At 56.7% G+C, this 22,015-nt stretch overlaps 5 protein-coding genes across 5 annotated transcripts; 2 read left to right on the forward strand and 3 right to left on the reverse strand.

The window, feature by feature from the left end:
- Positions 1-82: 82 nt before the first annotated feature.
- Positions 83-2,587, forward strand: VOLCADRAFT_96388 (uncharacterized protein; the record flags this gene model as incomplete). The annotated part of the gene is made up of 6 exons (XM_002955382.1): positions 83-158; positions 401-523; positions 668-756; positions 1,187-1,242; positions 1,694-1,857; positions 2,274-2,587. The coding sequence occupies 6 exons, from the start codon at positions 83-85 to the stop codon at positions 2,585-2,587; spliced, it is 822 nt and encodes a 273-aa protein (XP_002955428.1).
- A 775-nt stretch (positions 2,588-3,362) lies between these two features.
- On the reverse strand, positions 3,363-10,210 carry VOLCADRAFT_106819 (uncharacterized protein; the record flags this gene model as incomplete). Its single annotated transcript, XM_002955441.1, has 11 exons — positions 3,363-3,880; positions 5,247-5,272; positions 5,639-5,736; positions 6,071-6,316; positions 6,640-6,777; positions 7,257-7,393; positions 7,528-8,053; positions 8,346-8,954; positions 9,334-9,513; positions 9,687-9,722; positions 10,019-10,210. 11 exons carry the CDS (start codon positions 10,208-10,210, stop codon positions 3,375-3,377), a joined length of 2,694 nt encoding a protein of 897 aa, XP_002955487.1. The 3' UTR covers positions 3,363-3,374.
- A 2,218-nt stretch (positions 10,211-12,428) lies between these two features.
- VOLCADRAFT_65897 (uncharacterized protein) lies at positions 12,429-13,902 on the reverse strand (the record flags this gene model as incomplete). The annotated part of the gene is made up of 3 exons (XM_002955442.1): positions 12,429-12,518; positions 13,079-13,265; positions 13,613-13,902. 3 exons carry the CDS (start codon positions 13,900-13,902, stop codon positions 12,429-12,431), a joined length of 567 nt encoding a protein of 188 aa, XP_002955488.1.
- Positions 13,903-14,079: 177 nt separating this feature from the next.
- Positions 14,080-16,113, forward strand: VOLCADRAFT_83259 (uncharacterized protein). Its single transcript, XM_002955383.1, has 4 exons — positions 14,080-14,371; positions 14,452-14,614; positions 14,708-14,888; positions 15,439-16,113. The coding sequence occupies exons 1-4, from the start codon at positions 14,209-14,211 to the stop codon at positions 15,475-15,477; spliced, it is 546 nt and encodes a 181-aa protein (XP_002955429.1). The 5' UTR covers positions 14,080-14,208; the 3' UTR covers positions 15,478-16,113.
- Positions 16,114-19,761: 3,648 nt separating this feature from the next.
- On the reverse strand, positions 19,762-21,771 carry nuoB14 (NADH:ubiquinone oxidoreductase B14 subunit). Its single transcript, XM_002955443.1, has 5 exons — positions 21,557-21,771; positions 21,313-21,435; positions 21,196-21,237; positions 21,087-21,122; positions 19,762-20,917 (listed from the first exon to the last, which is right to left on the reverse strand). Exons 1-5 carry the CDS (start codon positions 21,641-21,643, stop codon positions 20,795-20,797), a joined length of 411 nt encoding a protein of 136 aa, XP_002955489.1. The 5' UTR covers positions 21,644-21,771; the 3' UTR covers positions 19,762-20,794.
- Between the last annotated feature and the right edge of the window lie 244 nt (positions 21,772-22,015).

The following is a 22,015-nucleotide window of genomic DNA, read 5'->3' on the forward strand; positions in this document are numbered from 1 at the left end:
GCCAACACCAGATCGTATGGATACAACGTAATTTAACTTAACCTTGTAATAGTTCAACTTAACTTTACCAATAGCAGCTATAATGGAAATCTTGGAGGCGTCGCAGGTGCCGGACTTGAAGCCATGTGAACATCAAGCTGGCGGCCACTTTTCCGTGGGTAGGTAATGCTGGTTCGCATCTCGAAAACATATCGGTCGGCCAAGATGCTAAAAATGGTTTTTGCCCTTACCCAGGTAAGCACGCGGCGACTTTCGTGGACAGCTCTGGTAAATTTTACAAGCTTTTCCAGGCAAGTTTCGATTTCTTTGGTGTCTGAGACAAGAGCGCAGGGAAAGAGAGTGACGGCCAACTAACCGTTGCTCCCTGCCCGGCCGTTGGCCGCATCTCTCGCGTCTGAAGTGCAGGATGACGTCCGCAGCGGCCGAGAAGCCAGCATATACGAGGCTATTTTTAGCGACAATGATGACGGAAACGTTCGTAGAGAGGATATGGTGGCATTTCGCCCGCTCGTACCGAGATACTGTGAGTACACTGTCGGCCGGGGCCTAGCGCATACCCCTGTTATGTTCCACCATGGCCCAAAACGTACCGTCTATATTCATGGTTCGATCAGCAGCCGAATCCCCCGGTTACCGTCCTGGTATCACCCTGCTCTGTTGATCGCAGTCGGCGTCATCGTAGACGGCGACAAGAAGCTTCTGGCGCTTGAAGACACATGCAGATCCTATCGGAGGCCCTGCGTGCTGGACGCCAAGGTGCGTCCCCTTGGGTCTGGGGACGTTGGGGGCCTCACAGTGGGCCACGTTGTGGGGTGAGTTGATGGCTGCTCGGAGACATACAGCATGCAAGGAAGCAACCCAGGTGCTCTCGGATCCCTGGTGGTGCACCTACACCCCTGGGAGCGCGGCTGCTTTGTAGTGGGACCCGGTAGGGGCCCTAGGGCCAGTTAGGTTTAGTTCTGATGCGGTAGTAACGTGCACGCCCGGATCGGGCTTTTGCAATTGGTTACTTCTCCGTTCCTCCGGTGCACACGACAACACGGTGTGCGTTGGCTTGGGGATGACGCGTTCGGATGCGTTCTAATGTGCGGAGGTGTTTTTAACAGCAGCAACATTGGATTTAAGCGGGGCAAAAATCGTGGAAAATCGGCTTGTTGATGTTGCTGCCCTAATGGCGCTAACCCAGATGGGCCTCACGACGATCTACGAGTGGGCGGAAGAGAGGTACAAGGCCAAGAACGCGTGAGTGACGGAGTGGAGGTGGAGGTCTGCGGAGGGAGGGCACGGGGTTCCGATGACATGTGTGGTCCTGTGGCCGCGGGGGTGTCACCGGGCATGTGGGTGAGTCAGCACCACTCACTCCTGGCGTCCGACTGTATGCTTTCCCTTTCCGGCCATGTGGCATTCACTTATGTTGCGCACTGGTCTGCTACATGGATACGGATGCTATGGATACTGCCACTCCCACTGCCACTCCCACTCCCGCTGGTGCGACATTCCAGCACGTCACGGCCACGCAGACCTTCCAAGGGCCCCCCGGCCCCCTGGAGCCTGTGGCATGTTCTTACGTGTCTCTTCTGGGGCCCGCTGAAAGTTGTAGCCTGCTGATCCGCACCCGCACCTTTACCTGGGTCCTCACTTCCGTCCCGGGGTCCCTCCAACCCCCTTTCCCCCGCTCCCACTCTAACAACAGCACCAAGGACCTGGTTACGACGCAGTCCACGTTGGGCTTTCGAGTGACGGGGTTCAAAGTGTGGCAGAGCGATCGGGAAGAGTACTTCGTGGCGGACCGTCTGTACGGCAAGGACCTGACGGCCCAGACGATGCCCGCCGCGTTTGCCAAGTTTGGCAGCAACGGTAGGGCCATGGTAGGGTAGGGCCGAGAGAACGCCGCTCGGGGGGCGAGGCAGCACGGGCCAGCTGTGTACTCGTGGGGTGGAGACAGTTGGTTCTGGACTGTAGTGTTCCCCCCCCTCGGGGACGGAGCTTCTGACATGGCGCCTGTTGACCCTGGGTGGTCGGGCGAGTTACTACTCGCGAAGCAGACCGGATCTCGATGCGGAACGCAAAGTAACGGATTGCGCACACGTCCGAGCCACATGAATGGCTCGGACGTGATTCTGTTTGGATGCTCTTAAGTGATGGGCGACTCACCGCTCGGACCCACATCACATCGACCCACATCACACTGCAACATCGCGCCAGCACTAACACCAATCGCCGACCCAAAACCAATATCCCACACGGCCTCTCACACCACCCATCTGCACCAGCCGGCGGTATTACGCCGCGGGATGTGTACAGGGGACCTCACGGTGCTGTGGCCAAGATCCGCGCACTACAGTCCTGGTTTGAGACGCAGCGGAGCTTGCTGTTCTTCGCGGCCAGTGTCCTCATCGTGTACGAGGGCGCGGCCACGCGGCCGGAGGAGGTCAACGTGGCGGTTCGGTTCATTGACTTCGCGCACACGTTTCCAAGCGGTGGCAAGCGGGACGACAACGTATTGGCGGGAATCAAGATCTTGGCGGATATGTTGGAAAACGTTGGTAGTCAAGCGGAAGCGCAAGGCGGCATGGGCGAGAGCTAGAGGCAGAGGGGCACGTTTTTAAGATGCAACATCGCAGCGAGAGCCATGTCGATGCGACGCTAAAAGCGAATGCACAAAGCGCCCAACATGGCTCGAAGTGACCACGTAGAGACCGCGGTTTCGGGACTGCGTGAGCGGTCTGTAGGCAGGCAGGCTAGTAAAGGCAGGTGGTCCAGTGCTTCGGTGCAGCATTATTCAGTGATACCAATTTTGCAGTTAGGGCAGGCAGACAAAAAAGGAGCTGCATTACGGGCTTTTATATGTAGTTACATAAACGAGTACATATATATTGTGTGCATGAAATAGTGGACAATAGCAGATGTTTGGCCCTTTTCAAAAGGGGATGCTGGGGGATGCAAGGGAATCTTAGCTGAAGAGCAGCATTGAAGCCATCTGCTGCATGAGGTGTTGCATGCAGATACGACCTCATGCAGATTGCTACTATGGACTGGATTTTTTGTGTGAGGGATGTTTTCGGCGCAAGATAAGTAGGGTTTTTAACTTCCTTAGATGGAAATTCTATCTCAACTAAACTTCCTTAGAAACTAATTAGGTTTAGTTGAGAAGTTTAGAAATCTCAACTAAGGTTTCGGCTACTTTCTGGCGGAAGGGTCGTTTAGGCTGAAACTTTGGAATTAGAATCCCCATTTGCTGCTTATTAATGATAATTAAATAGTTTTGCGCTGCGTTGAGTGTGCGCAGCGAAAGGTGCTCAGTTGGCACACGGGGCAAGGGACCCACGGGTCACCACCGCCTGCAAGCCACTGCACACCCATGGAAACGAGCATTACATAGCAAGTAGCAAGCCCCTAAACGCTCCAAACAACACAGCGATTGGCAAACTGCTGAACTGCACACCACGACACCAGGCAGAGCCGGCCGGCACGCTCGCGGGTTTGGCCTGCTTGGGCTTCTTGCCCGCCACCGCCTTCACGGCCTGCTTCAGCGCCTTGCGCTCCTCCTCCGTCTCCGCGTACGCCATGCCACGCATCTCATGCACGACTTCCCAGCCGTGGTTGTATGCAACGACCAGCTCCTTCGCGACCCCCCGGAACACGGCCTTGCCGTCGGTGATGGCAGTCTCCATGGCCTCGATGTTCCTGAAGCGTTCCTCGCCGGGCCGAGCCGCGAGGACGTTGCGCCACGCGTCCTCAATGTCCATTACCGCATTGTAGCATTTCTCGATATGCGCGCACTGTCCGCTGAGAGACTTGTTCGCTTTGCCCTCGCTGGCGCCGAAGTCACATTTGAAATCCTCAAGGGCGACACGGGCCCGCTTCGCCGGTGGACCGTCTGCACGTCAGGCTTCGTGTCCATCAGCTTCTTAATGGTTGTCAGCTGCAGCTTCACGGCGTTCAGCTGGTCCATGGCAGCCAGCTGCTGCTTGTTCAAAATTACGCCCGGGTCAGCAGCGCGACGCTCCTGCGCAGCCTTGACATCTTTATTTTCCTTAAGTGCGACGAGTCGCGCTTTTTATTCGGTGTACATCGTGTTGTAGCTGACCGAAGTCTCGCTGTCAGAATCGGACATTGTAATTGAGGGCGCACTACCACGAAGCGGATCACCAAGGCCTACAGACCAACCGCTTCACGGCAGCACCCAAACGTAGCTACGAACAACCCGAATTGCTTGCCAGAGGCTTCACCGACGTCAGCCATTGGGAATGTAACTATTGGATGAGTCCTCAGACAGCTTCATCTAAAGTTTCTCAGGACTTACTAAGGTCGCTCCTCAGGTTTCGGAGCTGCCGTACAACTAAGGCGCCAAAAAATTCCATCTAATATCTCAGTTTAGTTTCTAAAGTTTCTCATCTAAGTTTAGAAGTTTAGGTTTAGATGACTTCCAACCCTAAAGATAAGCGTCACGATGGCAGTTTGTTCCAGTCCGGGAATTTTTTCTGCACAATTTATGTAGTTTTTGATGTGGATATGACATGAAACAAGGCGCAGGAGATGTGGTGACCTCTGCCGCAAGCGGGCGGTTCTTACCTCTAGGGGTGTGTGTTTGTGTTTCGAGTCTTCTTGTGTGCTGCTTCTCTCCACTGTAAATTTGCTCCGATTGGGCAGTGTGATTGGAAATGTGCAAGCACGCTGTAAGAGAAAGGAGGTGAAAGAATGGTCTTATGTCTGCATGTAAGTACATTGAGCACTCCCGGGCCAAGAGGGTGCCGTGGAAACCAGGACTCGAAATAGTCCGGGGTAGGTGGTACGTCCTCATCAGTTGGCAATCGGACGTCACAAACAGGGGCCGCCCATCATCAAGGACAGGGAACAGGGGATTGCAACACTACAGCAGTACAGCACAGCACAGCAAGAGTCCCTTACAGGACGAGTGTCTCCGATTGTACGGTTTTAAAAGCCTATTGGGGTTTCCAATGGGAGGAGAGTTGGCAAAGACTGATGCGACCTCGCAATACTTTCTCCCTCAGTTATGCAATTTCTCCCGCTGCTGTGCTGCTGCCTCAAGAGAATCGCAAATAGGCAGAGGATCTTAAACGTCCCGTCATCTTCCCGCCGGAATTCAAGAACCCACCAAGCAGAATCAAACTGCTGCAACTTGCCGTTTTTCCTCTCATGCCAAGGATGAGAACACAAATGAAGACTTGCACAGCGCCCTGCATCGAAGGCAGCCCGCCTCCGTTCGCACCCCTCTCCCGTACCTTTTCCCCCTCGCACAGGACCCCTCCTGTGGAGGGACGCTCCCACCGCACAGCAACACACACACACACACACACACACCAACACCTCCCTCTCGCTCTCCGTCATGTACAGCTCAGCTCAGCTCAGACCCCGCTCAGCTCCGACGGCCCCTCAGCCCAGTGCGGCATACACGGACGTGTATCCCTGCATGCAGGTGCGATCCAGGGGTAACACCCGACCCCCCTCCACCACCGTATATCGGGGAGGAGGAGCTCCGCGACTAGGCCGGCCCGCAGGCTGCACAGCTCCAGTGGATCCCCGTGCCGCCGCCACTGCGCCGCCGCCGCTGCCTCCAGCGCACGATCCGTCACGATCAGCAGCGGCAGCAGTAGCATCGGGCGTTTGCACGCACAGCGGGTTGAAGAACCAGCCCACGTAGCCATTTCGTACATATGGCCCCAGCTCCCCGTTGCAGTACGCGCCCACAAAAGGCACCCCTTGCTGGAGGACCTGCGCATTGGCAGTGAGCGTGGAAGGGGGAAGGTACTGGGGGTGCCCCACGAGAGGCAGGTTGGGCGGGTTGGGTGGGGATTGAGATTTGTGGGAGGGTGTCCGGGGGAATAGCCCGCCGCCAGAGGCACACCGCGTCCTCCTCTCTCCCCCCCCCCTGACGAACACACGCGCAATACACATGTCACCACTTCCCAACTCCCCTGCCTTTGCGGCCCCCCATTCTGCAATCCCGTTCCCAGAACGGGATATAGCTTCGTCCCCCCGGCCCCCATATCAGTATAATATCCCTTGCCTAGCATCCGCCCACCCCCTCGAGCCCCACCCGACCTACCTGATCCGCGATTCCCGCCTCGCACTCCGCGCTGTCCTCACCGAAGATGGATCCTCCCCGCCCGGTGCAAGAAAACACAGCCATGGCCACGGGTCCGGCACGTGCCCCCGCCCGCAGCGCCGCCCGCTGTACCACCGCATAACCCTCCCAGGAGCCGGGGTCGGGTCGGCCTCCGGGTAGCAGCGGGCAGGGGGACACCACGGAGCGCAGTACGGGCAGCTCGGCATGCAGGTGCATCCCGCAACCCTGTGGAGCAACCCCAGGAGGGGAGGGTGGTAGGGATCGTGGTTGCGGGAGCGGGGTCGGGGTTTGGGGGGTAAGACGAACCACTTGACGATTGAAGCAGATACCAGAGATAGACGGTTTGGGGTTGGTTCGCGTCAGTCATGATACGCGGGGTGTTTACGGCGGGGATGCTCTAAGCCGCGCCCTTGCTTGGTTTGGAGTTGGAGGGCGAACAGGTGTTGAGCAGGTAAGAAATGGACTAGAGGGGCCCACGTCCACAGGGGAGCCAGCTCGTTCATCCCGTCACCCGCCTCGTGGGTTATGTCAGCCAGCTGGCAGCACACCACTGCGCCTGCCTCCCGAGCGCCGGCGGTAATGGCGTCCAGGGCTGCCACGTCTGCTGAATGGAAAGCCACGATGCCGTGACGCACCAGCAGCGACGGCTCCACAAGCCCCATCAACATCTCACCCGATCTGAATACCTGACGGCACCAGAAGCGGGAGCAACCAAGTGCAAGAAGATGCAACGAGTCAACGGACAGAAAGAGGGGGAAAGACGAACCACAGATGACGAGTGATGCTCACGCCAGAGATAGAATGGTACTTTAGGAATAAACAGATAGAGGGGAGAAGAGATTAAGGGAGAAAGGAAGAGGGGAACTGCGTGGGGGGCCGGAGCCTCTGGGGGACGCACAGGCGGAGCCCCAGGCGTGTAGGCGCGGCGTGTGCCTGATTCCGCCGCGGACACACAAACACAGAAGACTGCCAAGGGCGGCCTCGCGGTGCAGCAGCCTAGTCCAGTTGGGCTGGACTGCACTAGGCTGCTGCATTGCGTGACTGCCCTTGGCATCGCATCCAAGCCAGCCATATGTTATATCAAGCCTTCATCCGAGCCCCCATGTGTTCCCAACTTCCCAACTCATGTATTCCCACGCACGCACGCACGCACGCACCCACCCACCTGCACATCCAGGCCCCTATGCAAGGAGGCGTCTCCCCTCCTGGCCAACCACACGGCCAGCTGGGGCAGCATGCGGGTGCGGCGCCACATATCCAGCAACTCCTCATGCAGGCTCTTATGACCCGATGGCGCCCCGCCTGACGGGGCGAGAGAGACGACGAGGGAGCGCGTCAGGAGCGCAGGGCGGACAAGGCCGGTCTGGCGAGCATGTCGTACACCAGGTGGCTAGCGGGTCGTACAACGGTACACACCGGTACACACACACACACACCTGTCACCGTCAACAGGTCCCCCGCGTCCTCGTCCTCGCTGTCGCTGTCGTTGTTGCTGTCGCTGCCGCTGACCGCCCCGCGGAACCCGGACCCGGGCAGCGCCTCACGAGCAATCGACACGCGTTGAAAAACCCTCTGACCAGGCAGACCCGCAAAGCCCCGCATGGCCAGGGCACACGCGCGCACCGTCGCCAGCGGCGGCTCCGGAACCGCACCCGCCGGCAGCTGCATCGCCGATCTGATGGCTGCTGCGCTACCGGCGGCCGTGGTGGCCGCTGCCGGCGCCTCCGTCATGACCGCCAGGCCCACGTACTGTAGCCCCTTGACGGCGGCGGGGTCCCAGTCATCCAGGTCGACAGCGGCAGTAGCACCAACCTGCTTGCTGCTGCTGCTGCTGCTGCTGCTAGGTCCAGGTGCCTCCGCTGCTTCCTCCACTGCCGCGCCGTGTCCCCTTCCCTTTCTGCCGGGATGGAAGATGAGGTCCCCCGAGCCCGACGACACCCCTCCGGCAATCACCGGCCGGGCCTGCAGCGGGGTGGGTGATTGGGAGGCCGGGGTCACCGGGCAGGGCCCAGGAAAGTGTTTACTTCAACCCGGCATAAGGGCCCGGGAGGAATAGGGGCCAGCCACTACCTCTCGACACACCTGGATCACGTGAACCTGAACCTCCAGTGTATGGTTCCTGGACGCACCGCACCGGGTGAGGGAGAGGAAAAGCAGCTCAGCTCAGCTCAGCAAACGTTGTTCCGTCAGAGCTCCTTCTGCCAGCCCCAGCGAGGACCTGCCAGCGGCCCCCTCGACCCAACTTCACACCTACCCCCAACACCACCTTACCCACACCCACTTCATTCACTTGCTCATCAGCTTGCAGCCAGCGCAGCAGCCCGCCATGCGCAAGCAGTAGGTCAAGCCCACCACTGCTGCCGCCCATCAGCCACACGCTTTGCAAGCCAAGGTCGCGAGCAGAGACAACCGGCTCGGACTCCAGAGCACCGGCCCCAACCGAGCCTCCTGTCGCCGCCGCCGCCGCCGCCGCTGCGGTACTACCATTTCCATCGTCGACACCGCGACTTTGCCGTTCGCTGCCGCCACCGCCGTCACCATCTGCGGCTGAGTTGTCTGTGGCGTTGACGGTAATGCTGGCGGTATCTGTGGCAGGTGTAGGCGTGGGTGCCGACGTGCTGATCGTTCCAGCTGCTGCGGTACCAGCGATGGTGTTGGTGGTTGGGCCTACGGCGGCGGCAGCGGTGGCGGCGGCGGCGGAGTCAGTAGCGGCGACTCCCTTGCGCAGCCACTCGATGACCGCTCGGTTGGCGTTCTCAAGTTTGAGCTTCAACGTGGGGGCTGAGTGACGCGGACTGGACCGCCGCCTGCCGCGGCCGCCACCCCGCCCACCACCGCTGGCGGAGGCAGTGCCACCAGGCAACTGCGAGCAGCATACAGGGGCCTTACGTTGTCGTCGTCGATCGAGGGGGAAGAGAAACACGGCCGCCTTCTGGGCGAGGACTAAAGGACTCAACGGGGGTTCCGAATGGAACAGTGGTTCCCTCCCGGCTTCCTTCACCTGTGGCGCTGCAAAACGCAGTACGCCGTCCTGTCTGCAGCTACACCCACACATAGCAGCTACATCCACATAGCAGCTACACCCACACATAGCAGCTACACCCACACATAGCAGCTACGGAGTCAAACACCTTCGCTGTGCCAACTCAACACCGGCCTCCGTGCGGCCCCTTTCTTCCCCCGCCCCCGCACAACCCCTTCCCCCGGTAACCTTACACAGAAGGGAACCTCAGCGGCCTTACCGATGGTGAGAGGTTGCAGAAGGCCCTCACTCTGCATCCCGGCATGCGGCCCAGCAGCAGCGCGACTCCGGATGACACGCGGGACATTCGTCCGCCGCCGCTGCCGGGGTCCAGCTCGAATGCACCACCGGGACCCACACCCATGAGCCCAGCTGTGGCGCAACCCACCACTGCCGTACCCTGAGCGCAGTGCGGGAGAGAGGAAGGGCGCCTCAGGGAATTTGGACCAGGGCGGCAAGCTCGAACAAGAGCGGACAGGTCATGTTGCCACCACGTCGAGCTGCGCCCGTGGAGAAATGGCGTCAGTGCAAGGGCGTCAGTGCACGGGGTTGCAAAACCTGGCAACGTCTGACCTCCCGGCTAACGGGCCCATCGTGCGTATCGCTTGGCTGGACGGATGCGTCGGAGGATTGTCCAGGTGGGGGGGAAGTGGGGAAAGACGAACCACGAACGAGTGAAGCTGGGGAAGTGGGGCGGACGAAGCTGCCGTATGTGACAGTTTGAGCGGGTGGGAGGGAGAGACGGGCTGAGGGGCCGCTTTTGCGTTGCTTCAGTCCCTGATGCCTCCCACTCCCACTCCCACTCCCACTCCCACTCCCACTCCCACTCCCACACCCACACCCACTCCCACTCCCACTCCCACACCCACACCCACTTCCACTCCCACTCCCACACCCACACCCACCGGCGGCAGCCTGGGTAGCAGTACCTCGACCACCTTGCTACCTAGAGCCCCCTTGAACTTGTCGTAGTTGGCCGCGAACACCAGCGCGAAATCAACGCAGCCTGATAGCAAGCGTGACAGCGACAGCGACAGCAGCGACGGTGCGGGCGGCGGCGGTGGAGAGGCGCGGCAGTGGCTGTGTGAATCAGCCATGTATGTATGTATGTATGTATGTATGTATGTATGTATGTATGTGTGTGGATTGTACGTGTCAAACGAAGGGAAAACGAACAATGAGAGGTCCTTGAGTCTTTTGGGGCTTTTTAGCTGAGCGAAGGTTCCCTTAAGCGGCTCCCGTTTCGTGTGTGTGCTTGCGAGCCAGGGGCACCCACAAATCACGTGCCCCAGCGTCACAGCTTTCCAGGAGAAGCAAAAGTGTTGGAGATACAGGACGAGGGCGGCAGTGGGTGTGGGCGTTCGGTGGGGAGGGGAGGGCTGGGGGGAGAGGGAGCGGAAGGGCGCCGTTCCCAGTGATGCGGCAATAGGGAGATGGAGATCATGTGTGTGGCTTGAAAGGGGCACGGCTGGCCTAGCAACACAACACACGCCAAAAGATGGGGGGTATGCGTGTTGCATCAGAAGGCGGTCCTCTGTGAGTGCATTATCAGGGACTTCGGGGTTGATACACTAAAAGACCTGGACGGGGACGGGTGGGGAATGGACGCGAAGCAGGGGCACGCGCGACCCATATCGGAACGTGGGGTGTTCGGGGGAACACTAGCTAGGTGTGTTTATACGTTGGTGGGGAGACTAGCGCACCCACGTTCACCGCCTAGAACGCAGTTGATGGCATCTGGAGATGATGCTCCGTCTCCGGCTTCAGGGCTCCTGTGTCGACTCTAGATGACCTAGCATAATTGGCGACCCGTATCCCGGTCTTATCCCGGCGCACCCGATGAAACCTCGACGCGTTCAGTTTCGGTATGCTGGCTTACCAAGCGTTCCCTGGAGCGCGCGCTCGCATGCTTCTTCAAGTGCGTCGGCAAGGTCGTTTTTGGTGGATGCAGCGGCACTGAAACATCGATGAGACTGCAACGTCTTCGATAATAGGTAGATCCTTCTGCAACAAGCTGCTGCTCGCAGGATGGCCTTGCTGCCAGCGCCGGCCAGGACACGCAGCAGCACCTCGTCGGGAAGTTCGTCTAGGGTTTGCATCGTCTCACGCATAGGGAAACATGGCATACCAGTACTGTGACCTAGAGTTGTGCGTAACTGAAGAAATCCCCTCAAAAGCAAATTGCTATGTCATTACCGTTCCTTCGTTAACCATGGGTCCCGGCACAGCTTTTAGTGAATTTCGTCAAAGTACCCACACTATACACGCCGTTAATTGTAAAGGCTAGAATAATCAGCTATGGTATGGCATAAGGCATAACAAGATGCACCTGTTCCGAGTTTCAACGCGTTTTCGTGGCCCGACTTGTCTACGAAGTAAATCGTCGACACATCTCTTGACTATATCTGCCTGAACGAAAATTTCTACCAATGCTGACTCCTGTTCGGGGTGGGAAGAGGTGCCATGAGAACGGCATCCGTGCCGTAAAAGCATTCCTTCCGAAACGGGATTTTCTCAGCTTTTGGCGGTCAAGCATGTAGTTCCTAATTTACTCCTGATGTCTGTCAAATACATGCCCTCGAAGAAGGTCCCGCAGCGATCCAGGCCAAATTTAGGGCCTGTAACACTTCGTGGCCTGCGCCAGCCCACCGGGGGCCCCCCAACACAGCTATGGTCTCTGCCTACGTACCACCCATGGCGAATACCGATTTTGCCTCTATGGGTATCTGTGCTGTGGTCGAGGTTGCATGCCACTGCGTATCCCTGTATCACAAGAGGTGGCCCCGCCTTGCGTGAGCTAGTCTCCCTTTTGCAACGGCGTCAAGTCTGGGACCTAGTCGTCATTATGACGGGTCTCATCGTTATTTTCCATCGGACGCGCCTCGCAAACCTTATACGGCAGCCAGGCTTAATGAAAGCAACAGAGGTGCCGCAGCGAACCCCCAGCATGCTGCGAGCCGTTTCGCACTCCCCCTGAACCCTCTTCTCCACTCTGAAAAACCTGCGTAATTCATGGACTCCATCCACCAGCATTCCACGGGCAAACAAATGCCAGCTTTTTCTTGTAGGCATCACTCGACCTGACTTAGCGGGGCGAAACCAAAGCTAAACCAGAGCTAAACTCGAGTCACAACAGCCCTCCAAGCAAGTGACACTTGGCCACGGTCCCACGCACCGACCGCGACCGGACCGACCACGGGGCGCAAGAGCCGCCAGCACCATCCACACCATTCAGGCCATGCTGCACGTCCCGCTTGTATGGGGTTACAAGCCCCGTACCTCCATCCCTCCTCCCTCTGGCCCCTCTGGCCACTGCTACGCCGACGACTTCTCCGCCATGGCGGCCTCGTAGATTCGGTATGCGGCCCACCAGCAAGTGCAGTTGCCAATGACCGTGAGCGCGGACTGGCGCACGGACACCGAGTCAGTTTGGGGGCAGAGCGGGGCAGGCCATTTAGCTCGTCATTTGAAGTTGTTTGTGACAATGGACCAAGTGAGCTGCTGATTGGTCGGAGGCATAGGAAAGCTGCTAGGCAGCTTATTTAAGAAACGTTCAAATCGGATAAAGGATTTCCCACCACCTATTCGAATAAAAGGAAGGGCAAATAAACTTGATGCATGAAAGAACCTGCTTGATGAAGCTGGGTGCTAAGTATCTGTCTGTACACTAGACGGCATACAATACATGGCTACACACGGATAGATCGATAGATACTTCCTGTGGTCGTGCTGCTCATGGATGGATGGATGGCAGTGGTCTAAGGTAGGTGATCTACAGACCCTCCCCCTGGGCATACACATACACACCGGTCCTCTCCTCTTATGACCACTATTGCCCTGCCAGCCACCATCTGACTGCGGACGGGGTGCACTGACGAGCGACGACCCTCTGGAAAATTAGGACCCACAACAATAACGACGGTGATGCTTTACGATTCGTCATCCGCACCCTCCCACGACCGCACCTGCACCACCACCAGGAACTCCAGGTCGGGCGAGTTGTAGAAGAAGTGCCAGGTGCAGGCAGCCATAGCGGAGCCCAGGCTAGGCAACATGCCCCAGGCCATGCCTTTCCAGCGGGGATTGCCGCTGGCCTCCGCGTACTTCCACATAAGGCCCATGGCAGTCACCCACTCCAGCACGGAGGACACGCTACAGGGATGGATCCAGGATCCGGGCACGCGAAGGTCGCGACAGGGTAACGGCGTTCTGTTGCGAGGTGTGTTAGCCATGGCTGCATCGGGCGCTCTGCTTCCATCACACGGTGAGATGGCAGAGCCGCGTCGGCAGCTTTCATGGTTGCGTGTTTTGGACAGTCGTTGAATGGAGGGGATATGGGGATGCAGTTGATGGCGCACGTAGGCGCGGAGAATGCGTGGCCGACGAGAGCAGCCATGGAGGCTTATGCCATCAGAGCAGCCCGCCCGATGAGTGCAAGAAGGGAACATCGTCTAAGACGAGGTGTGAGCTAATAAGGGTCGGCTCATAACCCTACTTACTGGATAGCCCAGGTAGGCAGCGAAAGTGCATTGCTGGGCTCCGCGTGCAGCTCCAGTGCATGAGCGACGCCCGGCGCAAGCAGGTTTTCGCAGGCGGCTACTAGCAGCAGGGCTCCCGTAGCGAGGTGGCTTGGCACAACCGCTGCGCTGTAGCTCGACGTCCTACATTCTTCCTTGGATGATTTTTGAGTAAATGATGTTATATGCTGTTGAGTGAAGATACGCGGCGGAAAGCCTAAGACTCTTGTTGTTTGGGTCTGTCGTAGTCCATTGCAGGCATAGGATTTCATTTGTGAAACAGCTTATCAAGGCAATCGCAGTCCTAGCGATGCACTTTATGTGTGACACTGTTAAAATGCTCCGTCGTTGCTGAGCAGTGCAGCGTGCCGCTGAACATCCCCGTCGTACAGTGTTTTTGCAGCTCAGTCCGGCGATGCGCGACATTGGTGCATGCACCCGTTATGTAGATCGAATTTCACTTATGGGGAGTTACTGTTAGGGTCTTGTGATTGTCAAGTCTAGGGGTGCTCAAATTGCTACCTGCAGACGCAACTGCACCTGTTTAGATTTGCCTCCATAGGGATAAAAAAACGGTCATGGAATCCGGTTCTTCAGAGAATGCGCTGAGCCGATTAGGTCGACGGCTGAACCAACGAATTCAATACTTCCTTGACAAGAGTTCTCCTCACGTCTCCGCTCGCTGGATATGCCTCCTCTTGGCGTTAGCCGGCTACGTCGCGCGCGTCTGGTATCTGCGTGGTACGCCTGCTGCTGGCGACCTGGATCATGCCCGATGCCTCGACGCTGCAAGGAGTAACTGTCATAACTGCACCATCCAGGGTTCTATATTGTGTCATATGGCCTGGGGATATATAACCTGAACTTGCTTTTGGGCTTCATTACACCGCAATTCGACCCGGAGCTCGAGGGGCCAGAGCTGCCAACAAAAGCCGATGAGGAGTTTCGGCCGTTTGTTCGTAGATTGCCTGAATTCAAGTTTTGGTAAGGATGATTTGCCACGTTTACCGGTACACGGCACCCATGTGTATTTGTCATGACGCGTTTTGGATTCGGCCCTTGCTTATGGAACTTCAGGTACGCGTCAATAAAATCAATCCTCCTTGGCACGGGGATGACGTTCTTCAGTGTGTTCGATGTGCCAGTCTTTTGGCCCATCCTCTTGCTGTACTGGTTTGTGCTCTTCTTTGTGACTATGAAACGGCAGATCAGGCACATGATCAAGCACCGTTACCTTCCATTTACATTTGGGAAAAAGGTACGGAGGCATGGATCGCAGGGCTAGGGGTCGCAAGGCTTCCAAGGGGCCCCGGAAATAGGTCAGGGGGTAGGGACTGCATTGTCACGCCACATGCCAAAATGGGCAGTGCTTGACAAGATTGCCGCTCGTTGTGTATGAGCACATTGTGGTGTACTGGTGTACTGGTTTACACTGAGCACACATGAGCGGCGTCTTAGTGATGACGTGGTGAAGGCCTCCTGGTGGCCTCGCATATTGTGAGGATAGAGGATTCTCAATTGGGCGCTCCCTTGAGGTCCTCACTTTCTTCCGTGGACTTGACTTGGTTTGGGTTCCTACCACAACACGGCAGTACATCCATGGATTTCCTCCACCTTGATCCGCGTGCCGATGTCTCGCAGCACTATGCGACTTAACCACGGCTTCCGTCCCCGCAAGTGAGCTGCAGTACCTGTCCTCTGTTGGATAGTAGCCTGGGTTCTTGCCTTGCAGAAATCGAGCTGCGCACGGTGTGCTCCATTGTCCTCAAGCTGCTTAATTACACCCGGCCGTGGTTGACCCCTTGCAGAAGTACGGAAAAGGCCCAGTCGCGAAGGACTCGAAATGACCTGGACTGGAGCGGCTTCGGATGCAGCAGCTGAACTAGTGTGGAGTGTTTGTGCAAACGGTGTTCAAAGTCTTTCTTGGCACTCGGGTGCAGGGGGCATCGCAGGGGGATAGTAGTACCGTGTAGTTGCTTAGGAGTGGAGTCGTTAGGGTGTGGGCGCCAAGCAGCATTTTGGACGGCGGACACCTTTAGGCTTGGAGCATGACTTGGCGAAGAGTAGGTGATCCTGATGGGTCTTGCGATTGGGTCTTATTTGAGACGTTTAAGCTTGACTTTTAGGTCGGGAACAATGATACGGATATGGTTGCGCCATAGGTGGGTGCGGGGCTTCAAGCGGTCGTGTAGTGTCACAAAGCCACGAGCGGATGCAGCGGCCAACAGCGGGAAGCTACTTGACTGTGTTGCAGTCTTCATGCTCTGATGCCAGCAGATATCATGGAAAGCTGGTACTGGCGCATACTTTGTATAGTTACTGTCGTATACTCTTGCCAAAACGTTACTGTTCTTCGTGTCGATTGTCGCTTACAAATTTGTTGGCGCTGTTTTCCACGTGTATTGCAAGGGGAATCCGCGGCGAAGGCGGCAACTGAGATTGTTTGATCTTGCAATCGCCAGCTGTGTAACACAGAGTTCGTTAGCTTGCACCGGTTAAAATTTAGCGCAAGCAGGGTTTGTGCATTGAGCTTGGCCACGAGGATGTTTTGGGGTAGTGGGCTATGTCATGGCCTGGACACGATTCATTGGCTTTACTTTACATCCTCTGCCTTGTCAGCAACCTTCCATCGCAGCTATTTTTGCTGGCGGATCGTGGAAAGCAGGCAAAGGCAAAAATGGCGGGCTTATGCTCTTGAAGTTGTATGATTGCTGCGGCTAAGAAAAGACTCAGGCAAACCGTTGCTGTTGAATATGCGGCCTAACCTGGTGTCCCTGTATCAAGATCGCAGGGAGATTTCCACTGCCCTGGTCCCAGGGCATGATGGTCCCCAAAGGTCTGTGAAGGAGCCGGGTGATGTGTTCACAAAACCCCTGGATATAATATCTTGCCGCCATATGGTGCAAAGACGTTACATGAGTCTAGCCAGCGAGGCGTGGAACCCACTGAAATGATATCGAAAACTCGTATCGTACAGCCCTTTGCTCCTATCAATTCCTTCGACAGGTAACCTTAAGTTACCTACATATTCTTCAACCGATAAACCCGCGATGGTGAGATGTATTTGCCCGATCCCATATAGTCAACGGGGTCAATGTCAAGTACTACTGACCCAGTAAGCTGTCACAATTCTTTATAAGCATTCCGGTGAAGTTGATGTCATGACGCTTCCTTTTTTGGCAGTTGAATAACGCCGTGGAGGAGCTTTTGGAGCGGACAGACAGCTTGCTTCGAGTGCGGTCTTCAGCTGGAGGAGAACGCACACCATCTGAGGCTGGCCGATCAGAACGGAATAGTCTTCGACCAGCACTTTTCAGTAGGTGTGTTGGAATTCAGATAAGTTCTGTGGTCTAGCTTCGCCATCGACCTACTCTAACGGAAAGCCGTGTTTACGTTGCATGGACAGGCGGGGACGGCCCGGTGCTTCTTCAGTACGTAGTAGCTCGGAATTGGAAATTGGAGAGCCCCTTCTTGAGGCTGCTGCTCGATTGAGGGGCTCGCTTGACGGAGCGAGCCAGAAACTTAGCGTGCTCAAATCAAGGACGACAGGCTTGGAGAAGTCTCAGGCTGTGGACATACTGCAGAAAACTACGGATGTTGACAGCGAGAATCCCACACCGCGACTCGTTGAGAGCTTGGTAGGTCGATGGCTGCCGTACGGCGTAGTTTCATGTAAGGAACATCCTAGCATGGTTTTGGCTGATGCATGCCGCGAGCGCTTTCAGCACCGCCTGCTCATGCCCCGAAATTCCATTTTGCTGCGCCCAGGGCCGCCCATCGCCGTCAGTCACGCTGACGGACCCTGCCTCGACGATCCTGAACCAGAGCGCCCCAACCTCTCTAAACCTCAGTTTGCCCGGCGGATCAAAAGATGTTAGCCGCGCGTACAACAGCTTCGGAGGTCTGCAAGATATGGTCTCGATGATCAATCCTTCCATAGCGCCTGCCATCCCCTCACCCCGAGCTGCGTCTGGAGCGCCACAAGGCGGGCGGTTGGGTTACACTGCAGCTCCTTTGGGGACTAATACCCTGCGAGGTACGGGCGCTTGCCGTGAAATCCTACCGGCTTTTAAGGTGACGCGATGCGCCAGTGGTACGATGCTGATGTTTTTGGTGTACCTGTATACAGGAAGGATGCCGGTAAGCAGTATAGTCACTGTGACATTGGTTATACGCCCCATGCCTCAGGCGCAATGTCGGCGATTACATCGGACATGAAGCCGCCTGCGGGAAGGATGCGTTCACCTAGCCGCTTGGGCTCACCAGCGATGTCACCGCGGTCCCCCTTATACAGGAGCAGCAGCGCCGCTGGGGCCCCTAGCGCAAAAGGTTCAAGGCGGGCACAGCTGCAGGCGCTGCTGAGCAAGGATATTGCCCAGCCAATGGACGTGATAAAGTAAGTAGGGATTGTCACAGGGCGTGGTCGGCAACTGTGGGAAGGCAACGTGGTGTAATTCAGCGGTCATAGGATAGCAGCCTCTTCTCTCTTGCTTTCACGCTACGATATAAACTATGTAGCCGCGTTTCATAGAATGTCAACCCTTGGGGAAAATCGCCAGGCGTTTTTGGTATCTGGATTTGTTGCTGTATTCGGCTGACCTGTCCAGTTTAGGCTCATGCTAGTCGGGCTTGCTAGCGTCGCACGGTTACTGGGATAGCTAACCTGGCAGGACCTGACTCCCACGGTGGCAGGTATAAGGCGGAGGTGAAGAGCCCGGTGCAGCCGGCCGTTAGCGTGGCACGACTCGCAGGAGACCTTCAGGAAAAATTTGACAAGGTCAATCGTAAGCTGAAGAACTGGGACTTGGTTGAATCGACAGCAGCCGAGGTATGAGTGGGAGAAGACGTGGGATGGGATGCGCTAGGTGTTCTCATTTCGGCAACGGAAAGTGTTTCGCTGGAGGCGTGCGGTTCTCCTGTCCATCAGGAACCCTGCCAAACAAGCGCACATGTTGCGAGGGCATCGCGGTGTGGTCCGTCTTCGTTGCGACATGCAAGCTTGCATGTAGAGTTCCTTACATTCTCCGCCGAGCCTTCGGGTACATGATAATCCAACTTCCCAGAAGGTTGGCGTTTCAATAGCTATCCTCAATATCAAAAGCCGCTTGCCCGCAAAACACCAACCCCGTTGTTTCTTCAAGGATGCACTTCTGTCGTCCCGAGGTACCTCCGACAGATGCGGCTGTCACGACCACCAACTATCCCCGCCCTTTCCTGCTGCAGCGGTTTAACGCCGCGATGGACGCTGCGCTGGAGGCTGTGTTCTCGCGCGTCAACCTCGCCTGGCCAGGGGGAAATGTCCCTGCTGGAGCGTCCGACAGCTCAGAGGGTGTCCCCTCGACCAGCGCATATGACTCCCTGCGGTCCCGCGCACGCAGCAAGGGCAAGCGCCTGGAAGCCGCAAAAGCGGCGGCCAAAACAGAGAAGGACATGGAATACCAGTTATACCGCCGCCGCCACGGCGCGTACAAAATGGACAGTAGCAGCCACACCTACGATGCAGGTGATGCAAGTCGTGAGTCGCCCTCGTCATCCGTTTCACATCGGTGTACCTGGGACGGCGAGCTTTCCACTACCACGGATGAGGATGCCAGCGGCGTCAGCACGCGGCGCGGTGAGGGCAAGTTTAGGGGAGCGTGCGCCGGCCTGGCCACCGGTGATACATCAGGGCAGCGCGGTGGTAGCCGGCTGCGAGATGTATCACCTGACGGTTCGCGCCATCGCCACGACTTCAGCAATTCACATACCGCGGCAACGGCGGACGCAGAGGGCAAGGCAAGGAGAGGCCATACCCGGCAGGTTGCTGATAATTCGCCAAGAATGGCGCCCGCCAACCATCAGCCACCCCACGCCCCTCAAGCTTGGCACTTTGGGACGTACGGCACGACACTCCCAGCAGGATACCCAGCTTTTCCTTTACAGCCGCAAGCAGCAGCCGCGTCTGTAACTTCTCCAGCGTTTGGGGCTGCGTTTTCAGTGCCCAGCTCATCGGCCCTGTTCGGTCCCGGACAACCGCTTTACGCATCCTCCTCAGCTACCTATCCGCCTGTGCTAGGGCCGGCCCACCAGGTGCCAGGTGCAGAAACCAAGGGAGGCAATGGTCCCAGCGGAGCGCAGCATTACAGCTATATGGCAGCTGCAGTTCCCGGGATGGCGTTGGGGGCAAAAGGAGCAGCAAACGTGCATGCAGCGGAGAATGCATGGCAGCCTGCGGTGGATGTGCTCGGCAACTTTCCGTATGCAGCAACGAACCAATGGCACCCAATTCACCATGTCTCCGGAGTGCCAATGAACCCTGCTTACGGCATCAAGCCGACTGCGGCTCCGAATGAACATAACACTTTGCTGTACCGGCCTGAGCAGATGTCCAGCTCAGTCGCAATGTCGTTCATGACGCCAACCACATCGGGGAGCAAGAGCGTGCAGGCCACTGCGACCGGTTCGGATTTCTGCGCCTCAGCTTCCACTGCGGCCCCGAACATTGCTTGGCCGGTGCCATCCGCACGCAGCACAGTTCAGCCACCGGTCCAAGGTCCACAAGAGAGCACAGCCAAAGGTCTGGCAACCATGCCACAAGGCTTTGATGCGGCCGAGCTCCGCAAGGGAATGTACCATTATCCCTTCAAGTCGGCATATGCCCCATTGCATGGGCTTACAGGGTCTAATGTGCAAGGTCTGGCTTTTCCGGGGCTTAATGATATCACGGGACTCGGGATCGGGGCAACGGCCATGTCAGGATTAGGAAATAGCCACACTGTTACATACGGCGCCACGGGCCCCTTAGGAGCCGGGCAGGATCACTTATTACCCAGTCAGTACTTGAGGTACGCGGGCCTCTAACTAGTGCCGCGCCGTAGGTAGGGTTTGGCTTGCTGGTGAGATAACCAGCGGCTAGGACAGTAGAGCAGGTCCTTGATGTGTATTTGACAGGCGACTTCGTAACGAAGCATGTAAAACCCCCTCCACGTGTCTGCCATCCCGAAATGCACCACTTATCCAACACACACGAGCCACAACAGTGGTTAAGATGCAGCAGCAGGATTAACTATACACAAAGTTTCTCAGGTTGCAAAGCCATACAGATTTTCGAAATTTCAAAATGCAGCAGCAACGACGCACATGAGCTGTCTCGTGCAGACAAAGCCTTGCAGGCCAGCTTCGCATTCACAGGCGTTGTTGCAGCTGCGGATAGGCAGATGTGAGGAAGCTGTCCAAGAAAGGGCTGTTCGTCGAAACCTTCTTCACGGCGCGCTGCTTGTTGTAGTACGGCTCCACGACCTCCGTCAACTGCAGGGTTACGCAAAAGATAGCTCCAGGGCTTAACGTACGAACAACAGGGTTACTTGCCCTTCGGTGTACCCCCAATATCCTAAGCAGGAAAGCCCGACATAAAACCGCACTAGGGTTATTAGGTGGAATGCTACAAGGGACAGTCGTGCAAAGCCCGAAAGCTTACCACATGGTGCCGCTGCTTGTGCATCAGGAGATAGGTCTGCATGTCGAGAGGATTCACGCACGTCAGGACGATACCCGGCCGTGATGTTTAGGGGCACACAGGTACGTACCTCGATTTCCTCGCGCCCCTTAAAGATGAGCAAGTCCACGACCTAAGGTAGGTGAAGAGAGTGTCAGTTGAACACCTAAAGATGCGTCATTAGCGTGGCAACAAGCCAGTCGCATACCCTTCCATCCTTCACGTCCTTGTACTCCTTGAACCTGTCCTTCACGATAGCTCGCAGCTCCCTCACCGACACCATCTCCTCCATCTTATGCAGTCGCTGAATGAATGGCAAGCATCGGCAAATCTGCAGTAGAACCCAAATAGCGACATCGGTTTCGCCAGTGTGGATTCGCTTCATATAAAACTGGCCTAGTGCTGCCTAGGAGCAATGTAGTCTAGATACGTAATCGGTAAACCGCCTTCACCTCGAAGTAGAAGCTCCGTGCAGCGCCCCCGAAAAGCCTATCCTTCTGCTGGACGGCAGCCACATGTTTGGCGAGCCGCGATGCCATGGTAAAGTGCTTCTAAAGGAATGAAGAATGTGTTCTTATTGGTAAAGTGTGTGCCAAATTTGGTAGCGAACTTTGTAATGTGCCCTCACACGTCACGTAGTTGACATAGGAATCTCCAATCAGACAGGCAAAGGATGGCCTGGCCGAGAGGTGAACTTGGAGGCTCTCCAATGCTGAGCTAGGAGCTGTCCATTCTTTGTCGTGGTACGGCGACACGCACAACCTGCATCCGTTTGAGTCCTAACTTTACCATATCGATTCTAAACTCTGTGCAAGTATGTGAACTAGGGTGACAGTGCTTACACAAGGATGCCATCAAAATGGAACACTGACCCCAGCGCGACCGCAGCCGTGGTCGCTCCAGTCACCAGC

This window comes from Volvox carteri, assembly GCF_000143455.1.
Source record: "Volvox carteri f. nagariensis unplaced genomic scaffold VOLCAscaffold_51, whole genome shotgun sequence".
NCBI lineage: Eukaryota > Viridiplantae > Chlorophyta > Chlorophyceae > Chlamydomonadales > Volvocaceae > Volvox > Volvox carteri.